We start from the raw sequence: 13,100 nt of genomic DNA on the forward strand, positions 1-13,100 counted from the left end.
TTTACAATTTATTATAGCTAAGTTACGTTGCGTTGATACTCTCGTTTTATTGCATAATTATAAGCACTGTTGAAATGCTCGTTCACGTTGTAAAGGAACCAGCGCGATCGCTAAAAGGGCATCAAAACCGAAACCGCGTGTCTGAGACCACGGTGTGCCACGGTCACCGCTTTATTTGCTTGAGCTTGTGTACAGACCGCGTCGCAGGAACTTAACGGAGTTTCGCTCTCATCACGCTGTTCTCACCCTGTACTGCTGATTACTAAGCAACAACTCTACTGCGTTTCGTCTCCGAAGCGTGGTTAGTGACGCGAAAGCTCACGTACACTCGTGTCGTAGCTGTCTTCTCATCTCGGCCATCAGAGTGTCTACGCTCTTGTTTCGCGCTGTCCGAAGAAGCGGAATTCAACATGTGGTCGTTGAGGATGCACGCTCGGTCGCGTGTGATCCTCACGTTGCACAACATGTGTCGGTGGAAGCGGTCCATGTCTGAGGTTCGGGTGCGGTTTGCGCCCAGCCCTACCGGTGAGATGCACTTGGGAAGCCTTCGCACTGCTTTCTACAACTACCTCTTCGCCAAAAAGTACGGCGGCAAGTTTCTCCTCAGGATCGAGGACACGGATCAGGTAACCGTCTCAGCTTGGCGCTTTGAAGCCAGTAGTAGTGGTTCTAGGAGAGGAAATATGCCTATTTCTACTACCGGGAATCGAAACCACTAGTACCTCCCGCATTATAGGTGGATGATGAAGATCCATTCGCCGTCAGTACGGCGTACTTGCATTCTCTCACACACTTTCACTGAGTATCCACATGGAAAGTGAAGGGTGCAAGGATTTAGTGTAAGCAACGACCGTTATTCACGATTTTTGATCGCGTGAGGGCTCTAGAAAAAAAAAACGACTTAAAATAACTACCAAGGAATTAATGGTTGTACGGTCTGTAATCCAATGTCTAGTGAAGTCTGAAAACAAGGCTTTAAGTTGATCCTATGTGGTAGAACCAATGAAAATCTTTCTCTCTGAAGTTAAGGTCCTCCATGAACACGACTAGACAAGGCCTTCTGCTATAGAGTGCAAAATCAAAGCTTTTTCACCACATTTCCTAGCAGTCGATGCGCAAATCTGACAAGAATATTTGCCAATCATATGTGATGGTGTATCAATGTAACAGAAATTCATGTGTTCACATACTCATATTTGTAATATACTCCGCATCACAGGTAAAAGCAAACTGCTCAGTAAATGCGTCAATGAAACAAAAATTGTTCTCGTACTGGGAAGTTAAGATTGCCTAATATTGGACAAATTAACGTGTCATTGTGTGCCACGAATTCAACTTACTGATCAAGTGTGCAGAAAAAGAAGAGTGGTTATTGCCCTTCACATGAAAGCACTTTTTAATTTATTCTGTATATCTTAATTTCAGTGTTACGCGTGTACGGACTGCATAGATGGAATAGATGACAGATTGGGGAAGGCGATTCCAACCTGATGAATGAATTGTAAAAATGGGTGGTGTGGCATGTGGGAATACCAACCTTCTGACGATGGTCAATGAGGGCGGATACGTAAGAAAAAGGGGTCATCACATTATTCTTCAGAACTGGATTGTCATAATGTACCTTGCGGAACAGGCAGAGACGAGGTATGTTTCTCCGTTGTGAAAGCAGAGGTGATGACAAAATTGTTTTTCATGGAAGTGACACTGGACGTGCAATGATAGTTGGAAAGAATGAAACGAGCAGCTCGACTCTGGATCGATTGAAGCTGATGAATAAGCGTTTCTTGACTGAGGCCCCACATAAATGGCAGCATATTCCACTTTGGAAGAAACTAATGATTTTTAAGGAAGTAATTTTACAGGACTGGAAGAAAGATCAAAATTATGCCGTACGAAGCCCACCGTGCAATTAATGTTATTGGTTACATGATCTGCATGCATCTTCCAGAAAAGATAAGTACGCCAAGTTATTTGTAAAAAGACACCGGTTCTAGGTTAGTGTTATTAAGATGATAAGTGGACAGTGTTTTATGGTGACATCAAATGCGCATGTGCTTGCATTTGTTAGTGTTTAATTTTACATTCCACATGTTAGTCCATTCACGAACACAGTCTATATCAGACTAAAGAAGATAATCGTCAGAGTCACTGTTGATAACACGGTAGATAATGCAGTCATCAGCGAACAGGTTCATTGATGAACAAAGATTATCAGGTAAGTCGTTTATATAGATGAGAAAGAGGAATGATAACTAGTAATGTAACTATTATTGCTGTATTCTTTTTATCTACTTTGCTGCATGGCCAATAATGGTGATAACAGCATGTGATGCCTTGAAAATAGTATAAAGAAGGAGTCAGAAAATGACTTTGATAAAACATCGCCCCCAGAGAGCATTGCACGATTCTCAAAGGGGGTATATAGCTTGCATGCTTTAGCATATATGAATGCCAGCTGCCCTGAATAGTGTTAGCAACTTGGAAATATAATGTAACATGAAAAACAGGAGGCCAGTCAATTTTTAATACCAGGTTGTTTTGTCATAGCTTGTACTCATGAGCTAGTAACATTTTGCCTAGTATGTGAGCTTCACAACTTCTATGTTATTGTCATTGTTTCTAATTAGCTACTCTTATGGAAGTTTTGTCTCTACAGATAATGTCAAAATGTAAATTTAGCTGATCACACTATTGCAGTCAACCCAGTTGTAACGAATGCAAGGATCACAAATTATTGCTACGTCAGACATGTAAAGCTTTGTACACGAAGTAAAACATTTGCTTGCATGCTGTTGCAACAAATTAGCCTACCTAATCACATTGATTAATTGGCAACAATACTCATGTGAAGTAGATGCCATAAAGCGATCTGGATGTTAAATATCTGGGATTCAAAGCAGCTACGAAGAATACTCGGTGGATTCTCCCGCACACACATGCTCACGTGTTTCCTGGACATGTATTTTCTTTTCTCAATTTTTTTTATCGTGTTACTGAGCCTTTTGACAGCAGGTTTGAAGGCTGCCGTGGTAACTAGCTGATGTGCAATATGACATATAAGCTAGTAGGGAGATACCAGATTCCATCAGGTTATAGGTTTGCTTTACATATACTGCTTCGTAAGTTAGCCATGATGTAATTATTCACTGAAAAGCCAAAGGGAGAGCACAGGAAACTTCTCAAGGGGATCTATCGTGACACTGTGTGATGCAGATCAACAGAGAATGGTAGACACAGGATTCGTACTACGATATGGAATGCATTGGCTCCTCCGTTAAGTGTGAAAGACCTTTTTAGTTATTGTTTCTCTATATTGACATGTAAATTATTTTACTTTTCCTAATCAGTAGTGGCATGGATAATATAGTGAATATAGCATCATGTGTGAGCACCAGTCTGTATTATTAATGCCATGTGGCACATTTTTAAACACACTAATATCATGTGCTGTCATTTTAGCCATTTTTTACAAGCCTGGCAAATTTTTAATCTTAATTGCTTCCAAATGCCATAAGTTTTCTTTTCTGCATAGCAATGCCTGAACACTGAAACACTGCCATAAACTTATGCATCTTTTGTAACCAGGCTTTTTGCTCAACTGTAAAGCAATATGAATGGTTTAATATCTGGGATCAATTACTGTCTGAAGACATACCAGATGTGTCATAAATACTAATGCCATAGGCTGTATTTAGAATTATGCCTTGCTCTTCCATGGAAAGTGACGTTTTTCTGCCAGCAAACTACAGTTTAAAATAAAGAGAGATAAGTTAAAAATGTTTGTTTGTTTTTCATGATTTTTTTCTGCTGCATAGGCTTTCAAAAATCTGCTGCCTTTGTACTGCACGCATTGATTTGCAGCTGCTACAGATTGGTGCCCATCCATAAAAACCTGAGCCATTTAAGCAGCCTTGTTGCATTGCAGTCACGTGTGGTTCCTGGAGCAGCAGAGAGGATTGTCGACACGCTGCGCTGGGCTGGCCTTTGTCCAGATGAAGGTCCTGGTCTGGGTGGCAGTGTAGGCCCCTATGTGCAGGTGAGCTTTTGCATGCGACACCACAGACATGTCCTTTGCACTACTCCACAACAGCAAGGTAAATTAGCGAAGGTGTTTTTTTTTTAGCCATACAAATGATTTGTGTGCGCTAAAGAGACCATGTAAGTTCTTCAATGGCTTTCTCTTGTAAAATGAAGTCATACTGTTAAATGAAAATGACATTACATTTTTTATTTGTGAATTTGAGCATTTCTAAGCCCTGCAGACAACATAATATTATGTCTGGTTCTCAATAGTGCGGATTAATGCATTGTGTGGTTTTTCACTCATAAGAGAAGTTTATGACTAATATTTGTATTTTTCCAGTCGCAAAGGTTAAAAGTCTACCAAGAGCATGCACACAGGCTCCTTGAGGTGAGCACACTTTCTTTCGCACCTTTTGCTCAATTAATGAACATGTACCAATCATATATGCCACTAATTTATGAATGTTAATGAACGCTACAAATAACAAAACTCGCTTGATAAAAAGCTTTGCTCATGCCTCTACATAGTTGACTTTTAGCTGCCAACATATGTGTGTGTTGGAAGTTCAGAATGGCACACTTGGAGGTTTTTCTGGGTTACTGCTGTTAATTCTGTCAGTCTTTTTATACGTGTTTGCATTGATAAGTAAGTTATAAATTTGCATGTATTTTCATTCAACCATTTACAAGCTATAATTTCTTGTGTTTCTGTAAGTAGGACTTTTTTGTCAGTAACATCATGTAATGCATGATTTGTGAGTGCTGTCTCACCCGCAAAACAAGATGCAGAGGTAGTGAAAGGAAACCTGATGGTGCAGGTTTTAACAGCATTATTGGCGCAATCTAGTCACTTTGCGCAACACAAGCGGGGGCGAAGTAAGGAGTACACACGGACGAGCAGTTGTCCGTGTCACGCACAGTGTGGCTAAAAGATGAATTTGCACCTACTAGGCCTGCTAGCAGTTCTGTTATGTTGCATCATTGATTGAGCGCTAAAAATGATTTCTTCCCATCCTCCCCCATCAACTGACTCTCTGTATAAAAGTCTGAACGTACCACCATTCTCAGAGTTATATCAGCTTTCTTTGGCAGCAATGATTTTCTGCGAATTCAAATGTGATCGCACCATGTTCTCAAGCAAATATCTAAACAGACAAGTGGCATATGACCTTCGCACTATTTCATTGACGGGATCAAGACCAAGAACTAATTATGGTACTAAAACTATAGATTATCAGATTATTTCATTGCTGAATGCATACCCATCCCTAATCGAATTGGCTAATCAGAACTTAAGTATGTCTCGTTTTAAAAAACAAGTAAAGCTACTTTTCCTGCCTCCTTGAAATTACAATTATTTCGCTTTGAACACGAAAATATGTATTTTTGTATATTTATGTAACTTTATAAAACTGTTAAACCTGAACAATGTGAACTTTGTATAATTCTTGTCCTAATGTGTTTTTTACTGTTCATTTTTTGTTTACATAAGTTGTGCAATGAGCATTGTATTTGTTTTCTCTGATTTTGCTCCTGGCTGTCCGACATGCAAGTCCGGGGTGAAGGCCTCGTCAGGAGACATACGAGTCTCCTTTTGCCTTGCCTCGTGGACATATTTGATGTCATGTAACTATGTCCGAAATAAACTGAAACTGAAAGCCCAAGAGCAGCAAAAAAAGTAACATTTTTATTGTGTCCCTGAACAAGTGAAGAAACATCTTCACTAAAATATGTGCTGCGGTAAAAATTAGCTTTACAAAGTGAGCACATTCCAGCCATATTCATAACATAATGAGGTGTTCTCCCGGTGTGGTATACTCGGCGGCAACTTTTCTTGGCATTGGAGCGAAGGCTACAGAGCCAAATCGCGTGCATCTTACCGCCAGCGAAAGTAGTTCCACAATAGCGCCCGTATTTTAAACATGAAATATAAAAATTTCTTCATTTATTTTCTTCGTGGAGCTATCTAAGACAGGACGCAGCTCACACCAATAAGATATTCGTATTTATTTTAATTTTCTCTCTGTGACTTCACGTTTCTGAGTGCGCGAGAAAGTCCCACCTCTTTACGTGTACCTCAAACACTGAGTGACGTCTGCGTCTACATGAAACGCTGTTGGTGCTCGCTCATCACTTTCCGTAGCTTTACGAGACGCGCGCCACATCGGACTACTTCGCGTAGTGCTACATGTGCAGAAGCTCCGCCCCCGTAGCTTTCCCTTCAGTGCCAAGAAAGGTTGTCGCCAAGTATAGCAGCTTGTACATTTGTAACCTCAGTAATGCATGACGGAATCTGTGTACCACTGTGACACCGCTGTAAAAAAGGCACTTCTCGCACTCAGTTAGGCCATTGATACATTGTCCTGTGTTACCTTTTTTTGAAGCAGTGATTGAGTCAGTAGCTCATCTTGTTGCCTTTGGCACAACTTTCTTTACCAGTGCCATGTCTCTGATTGGCAGCCTTGTTTATTATGTTTTCTTCATGAAAATGTGCATAGCTAGAGCAGTTTCTACGTGCTTTGTTATATGCTGGTGCCTTCCATTACACATTTTTTGTAACGTACAGCACTTCAGAGTTCAAATAATGCATGTTTTCACAGCAAATGAACCTCTTTAAACTCGCACAGCATTCTGTTGTGAGAGTTTGAAGAGATGCTCCTGTGACACTGTCCATGCACACTCGCATTGTTTGGACAACATCGCATGGTGTCTCTTTTGCTTGTATTAGATCATGTTCATGGACATGAGGTCATACGATTGTTCACTGTTATGAGACGTAATGTAATACCTTTTTGATGTCACACGATTATGTAAACATTGAAAGTGGATATGAGATTTCTTTTGGAAATGGTTTTCCTTGTTACCATTGTATCAAACCAAGTGATTATTCCTTATAAGAAATACTATCTTTCAGACACCGAGGGAAGTTTTACTCACAGTTTAGTGCTCTTACCAGAGGTTCAAATTTGTGACATGTGTACATGCTGCTACGCTATTATATTGGGACATTTGTGGTCACTACTACGAATGTGTGTTGTAGACTGGTCATGCCTACCGGTGTTACTGCTCAGAGGCACGGCTGGAAATCCTCCGGAAGAATGCTTTACGGAACCAGGAGGTGCCTCGTTATGACAATCGGTGTCGTTCATTGGAAAAGAGCCCGCCAGGAAGCCAGCCTTATGTGATTCGTCTCAAGGTGGGAGTATCGGGTCTTTATTTGTAGTATTTCGTTATTCATATTTTTACCACACCCATAAATAACTGACTGCCTTGGTTACAGGAAACAAATAAAAGTTGTGGAAGAACATTGTGTGTTGTAGATACCATCAAGTAATTGCCTGCACAACTTATGCAATGTGTTATCTTACTGCTTGCTAAAAGCATTACTTACTGTACATTGTGTATAATCTGAATTCACTCTGTGTCCTGAAGAAACAAACTTTATTAAATGAAGGCTTATTGTGGTTCTTTAATATAGAATTTTAAAAAGGTTAGTATTTTCTCGAACACTTTCATAACTTATTGTTGTAGCTTTTGCTCACACTCTGAAAATAATTCTTTCTTATGGTTCATAATTGAAAATTTTTGTTGAAGTGCACTGAAAAACAGACGGACAGAAGAGGCTGACAAGGACAGCGCTTCCTTGTCAGCCTCTTCTGTCCATCAGTTTTTTAGTGCGCTTCAACAAAATTTTCAATTGTGAACGTTATTCAACTGGACCAACTTGCCATCTTGCTGCTTCTTATGGTTGTTGGTATTTGAAGAAATATTACCATTGTACCTCAAGACTGTGCATTTTAATAATGAACTCAGTAAGGATATTAAATTATGAAAATGTTCACTATCATTATGTCAGTTAATTACATTACATTTCTTGATAGAGCATTTATCATTCACAATTTCAAAAAGCAGTAGTAATTTAAGTCCATTGTAAAACAAAAAGTATTCTCTTAAGTGTTTTGTTGTCTGCTCAATTAAATTTAAATATTGATTGCTAGTTCCCGGTTCCACTTCTTTTATGGCTGATGCATAATATGTTCTGATTGGCATGCAGCTGACTGACGGAAATGTGGCGTTTCACGACGGCGTTCATGGGCCAGTGACCCTCAACTTGTCTCTAACGGAAGGAGATCCTGTGAGTAATGGCATCACACCTTTATGCATTATTGCATGTATGCTGATTTTCTATGTGCAGCACTTGACGGTTAAAAAAAGCATTCAAATGTTTGTACTGTTCACCAACTTGGATGAATTTCTCTTTGGGGCACGTTTGTACATTATAACTTAACACTGTGTTCGGGACATGTAGAGATTAACTTTAATACAGTAGACGGTAACTTTCCCTCTAAGTCAAAGCTACATATTCCTAACAGACTTCTAAAGATATTATTTGGTTAACAGTGTGCTCACATCTGTACCTGTATATCAGGTATGTGTCGTAAATCATGCGCACTTGACACAATACATGACTTTTGGAGTACAAGCTGCCAAACTCATTTTTCTACTTGCCAAAAAAAAAATGTGGTCTGGCATCTGGCATGAGAACTTATCTGGAGCATCTTTCTATCAGTGTGCTCTTGACTGTAGGAGACATTCACTTAAGATAATTTTTTGCTACCTTTCTTCTTAGGACTGAAGGACCATGTATAAATCACATTTACTACAACAGCAGTAAGAAAATTGACATGGAAGGTGGTTTTGTTCTGTTGATATACCTGTTATAGTATGTCGTGGCATGCAAAACGTCATACGCTTGGATGAGCTTGGACGGGGCTGCAGGAGTGTTGCAAAAGAAGGTAGTTAGTGTTGTGAGGAACTTGGGACAGTTACTGCTGGTACAGTGAAGGAATCGCGTCGTGAAAAATTGCCTATTTGTTGGCTTTCTCGATGCCGCTCTGCCGCTGTCCCCAAATTTTGCCATTATTTTCATGTAGCTTCTTGCTTTGTGCGAACCTCATAGATCGGGTTTCATTGTCATTGCAATGGAGTGTGTATTTTGTTTCAGGTGATCCTAAAAAGCGATGGTTTCCCAACATACCATCTGGCGTGTGTGGTGGATGACCAGCTGATGAAGGTGACTGATGTACTGCGAGGTGTTGAGTGGCAGGTCTCAACGCCCAAGCACCTGATGCTTTACAGCGCTCTTGGCTGGGAGCCTCCCCGTTTCTGGCACCTGCCCCTGCTGCTTAACAAGTGCGTTTGCTGGGCTTCTTCATCATAAGTAGGTAGCTGGTGGGAGATGTGGTTATAACCAGGAGCAAACTAATCCTGCATCATAAGACAAAAAAGCGGTCTCCTCGTCATCTTTGGACACATGGGGGATGCTTTGAGTGTAATTATTTTACCTTAAACATGCGCTGAATTAAAAATTTCGCCACTTTTAATTGAGTAGTGCTTTATTAAAGGGACACTTAAATGAAACAGCAAGTTAGTTTAGGCTAATAAGTTGTACTGTGAAAACTCTAGTGTTGTTAATTTTAACCCCACTGGTTCATTAATTAATCAGTAGATCAATGTAAATATTGTCACTGCTATATTTCCCGCTGAAATATTCTATGATGATGTTACAGATTTCAGAGTGCTTTTTCGTATTGTGATGAATCAGGAAACTATCACGCTTCGTGATTTTTTTCCTGAAGTTTGGGTTACATTTACAATTAAGGCAGTGTTGAGCAAGATTTCCCTCTTCCCTTCCCGATTGCAAGCCTGCATTGTTAATGGTTACATTGTAAACGTAACCCAAACCTCAGGGGAACTACTGCTTTGGCAAACAGCCAAGACAAAATCAAAAAAACAATCTTTGAAGTTTACAATATGATGTCGGGGAAGTTTGGCACATGCATTAGCTCGCCTTCAACAGCACTCACAGATAAACAAGTGGCATGCTTAGCGAGACAAATGTAAATTTATCGGAACACTAATGCTATCTTTGACACAGGTACAAAGCTGCAAAAATGTTATTATTGAGCTTGATAAATGCACGTATTTTAATGCATAGAGAGCACCCCTGTACGATCATGTATGTATGTCCTTTGTATGTCAACCCCCTTTTTTGTTTTGTTCTTTGTTTCGATAAATTCATTTGTTGGATGCGCTCTGTCTGTGTAATCCAGTTTTTTCTGTCCTCAACTTTGCAGGGCTACTTTTATTTTCAGCATGTTCCAACTAGCCCCTACGCGAGCTTTTCAGAATATGTACGTTTCTGTTAAAGTTGAAAATCTGCCTGTTTTCTTGCTGTTTGTTGGCAGTATTCCGTTACTGGGCGATTCCTTTTTCCCTTGTCTGAAGTACTGGACAAAATTAGAGCCAGAGAACAGCGATGAGAAATGCCAAGTGAACTCGAGAAACCACCAGCCAGTGATCGTAAAATAGTGGTTAATGTGCTCGGCTACCATTACAAAGGTAGTGGGTTTGATCCCGGCTGTGGTGGCCACATTTTGTTGGAGGAGAAATAGTATAGCCCTGTATACTGTGCTATGTCAGTGCATATTTAAGAACACCAGATGGTCAAACTTGCCGGTACCCTCCACTATGACATACCTTATAATCATAGCATAGTTTTGGGACAGAAAACCCAGATACTGTCGTTATTAATCGAGGAACCACAAATCTTGCCCTCGGTGTTCATTATTTGAAATGAAAGTATTAAGCTCTGGTCTCATGCTATGTTATAAAGTGGGAGTAGGCTTTTTTGGTAGTGAAATCATTCCGGGTAATGTTGTGCAGGGATGGCACCAAGCTTTCCAAGCGTCGGGATGACATCCATGTGGAAAAACTGAGAGTGAGTCGTTTTGCCTTGCTTATTTCTCATGTAGCATGAAGTTTTTGCTATTGTTTATTAGTTTAAGCTGGGGTAAGATTGCGTTGTAGCTGAGCCAGTGCTACTGCCGGGCAATTGAGATTTTGTAACTTGTGACATGGAAAAAACTGATCGTTCAAAGAACAATTATAAATGGCTCACCGATAAAATATCTATTCATGACTGTTTTAGTGACAGCGTGAAATGACCCCACAGGCTTATCTCACTACTCGCTGTATCACCTGGGGACATACTTACATTCTGCAGCTGCTCAGAATGGTGTGGATGAGGGCTGAAGCCTTGAATTTCGGCTACACACTTTGCATGTGCTAGGCGATTGACATTTCTTCCCCCACAGTGGGCTTGCATTATCCGCTGCCACAAAAGTTGTCACTGCGGGCACCTTTCTGTTACTGCTGACAAAATGCCTCACTGAAGGCTCATAGTAGCGCTTCCAGTGACGTAGCGTGACATTTTATTTACCCGTCGTGTTTGCTGGGCGGCTAGAAATATAGTGCAGGTTTTTGCACAGATGTGTCGGTTCAGTGGGCCATGCCTATTAGTGATATTGGCCTAAAATGATCATGATCGTATGTGCTTTGTATGTTTCACCTCTTTGTGTATTCGGGGATTCATCAGAATTGACTCATTTCATTGGGCTGTAGTTTTGTTCGAAGTTATTGAATTTTGACGCAGTTTGGCGCAAAATATTGAAAGAAGGTTCAAAGTTAATAGCCCATCTTTCTTTTTGATGTGCAGTGTCGCAAAAAAATAATTCATCAGAAATAACCAAACCACGACATTCTGCGAAATTTCAAACGAGGGGGATGAAGGCAGCGCCCGAAAGGGAATGCGTCGAGACGATATGGTGTGGGTGTGCGCGGAAGTGTATAGTGATCAGTTTTTGCAACGTAAAGTGATGAACCTGGCATTCTGAACTTCCACTATGACTGGCTGCTGCTAACGCTGCTTCAGACTAGCCATTCCTCTTTGTATAGCATTTCATGGTCTTTAGTTATGGCATATGCCATAAAATCCCGAGCATGTGCCCGTAGTGAAGTAAGCAGCCCCTTATCTTTTTCGGGAGACTTTAAATATGCACTGACAGTTGATGTTTTAAAAACTACATACTGTATGACAACAATAATTGCATGCTTGAAATCAGTGCACAAATATTCGTAACTTTGTAAATTTAGCAAGTTTCATTAAAATCAATCTGGATTTAAAAACGCCTTCAAGAGCAGGGTGTCCCCTTAGATGGGGGCATTAGTATATTAAGCAGATGCTGCTTTAACTCCAGGAGCAAGGCTTTTCACCCGAAGCTGTGCTCAACCTGCTCGTGTTGGCAGGAGGCGGGTTCGGCAAGCAGCTCAAGGACCAATTCTTTCAGCTCCACGAAATGGTTGACAAGGTAGGCTGTGCATTTTTCTGCCTATAATCTTCCAGGTGTTGAGGCTCGCATGACCTCTTTAATTTTCCCTGTGCCCAGTTTTCACCCGATGACTTGAAGGCAGGCTCGTGCCGTCTGGACACTGAGCGGCTGCAATCCCTGAACAAGCTGCACCTGCACTCGTGCCTTCGCTCAGAGGATGGGACGCGGATGCTCGCCAGGCAGTTGCAACAGCTCCTGGCTGAGAAGCAAGGCTCTACAGTCAACGCTTCCTTCTCCGAACAAGATGTCATTCATGTTCTACATCGAACTAAGGTACCTTCTAGCTCTTCTGGACCAATGCCTTAATATATATATTACAGCATGACTTTCTTTTTTTCTATGCTGTAGCATGGTATAACACTGCGCCTGATCAACTAGGTCAAGCAAGAAGTCTGACCTGGCTTTTGCATGGCACATCAAATTATATAGGAACATACAAGCATAAAGCTCAATTTCTGTGCTACACCACCTGCCCAGAATGCTGAAGGCATACTGCACAGTTGTAAAGAGTGCTGTATGTTTTACTGCTGCTTTGTTATCCAATATATTGTGCCAAATGCTACCTCATCTTGTGTAAGGAAGAATTGACGCACTTATTAATGGCAATTGTTGCCTGCTTGTAGCACCTGTGTAATCTGCCGTATCTTTAGCAGTGGTAATGCACCTTGCTGTGTGAAGTTTTTGAATTTGTGTGTTTACATGCATTTACATGTACAACCTTTTCTGCATATCGAAACGGTCGGATATTACTTGTACAGGCAAGAGAGAGAGAGAGAGAAATGCCTAGAGGAAAAGAAAAAGGCTGGCAATGTGTGCGAAGAAAAAAATGCCAGGTAATTTGAGAGT

General features: G+C 40.7%; 1 protein-coding gene across 1 annotated transcript in view; it reads left to right on the forward strand.

The window, feature by feature from the left end:
• The window catches only part of GluRS-m (putative glutamate--tRNA ligase, mitochondrial), a 23,290-nt gene continuing 10,190 nt past the window's right edge, over nt 1–13,100 (forward strand). Inside the window, exons 1-9 of the mRNA XM_037412527.2 lie at nt 1–626; nt 3,926–4,036; nt 4,364–4,411; nt 7,064–7,219; nt 8,078–8,158; nt 9,029–9,216; nt 10,750–10,804; nt 12,123–12,233; nt 12,312–12,527. Coding sequence (XP_037268424.2) covers nt 411–626; nt 3,926–4,036; nt 4,364–4,411; nt 7,064–7,219; nt 8,078–8,158; nt 9,029–9,216; nt 10,750–10,804; nt 12,123–12,233; nt 12,312–12,527 — 1,182 coding nt within the window. The 5' untranslated portion in view covers nt 1–410. The remainder of the gene's footprint in view (nt 627–3,925; nt 4,037–4,363; nt 4,412–7,063; nt 7,220–8,077; nt 8,159–9,028; nt 9,217–10,749; nt 10,805–12,122; nt 12,234–12,311; nt 12,528–13,100) is intronic.

The sequence above is a fragment of the Rhipicephalus microplus genome, chromosome 1 (assembly GCF_043290135.1).
Source record: "Rhipicephalus microplus isolate Deutch F79 chromosome 1, USDA_Rmic, whole genome shotgun sequence".
NCBI lineage: Eukaryota > Metazoa > Arthropoda > Arachnida > Ixodida > Ixodidae > Rhipicephalus > Rhipicephalus microplus.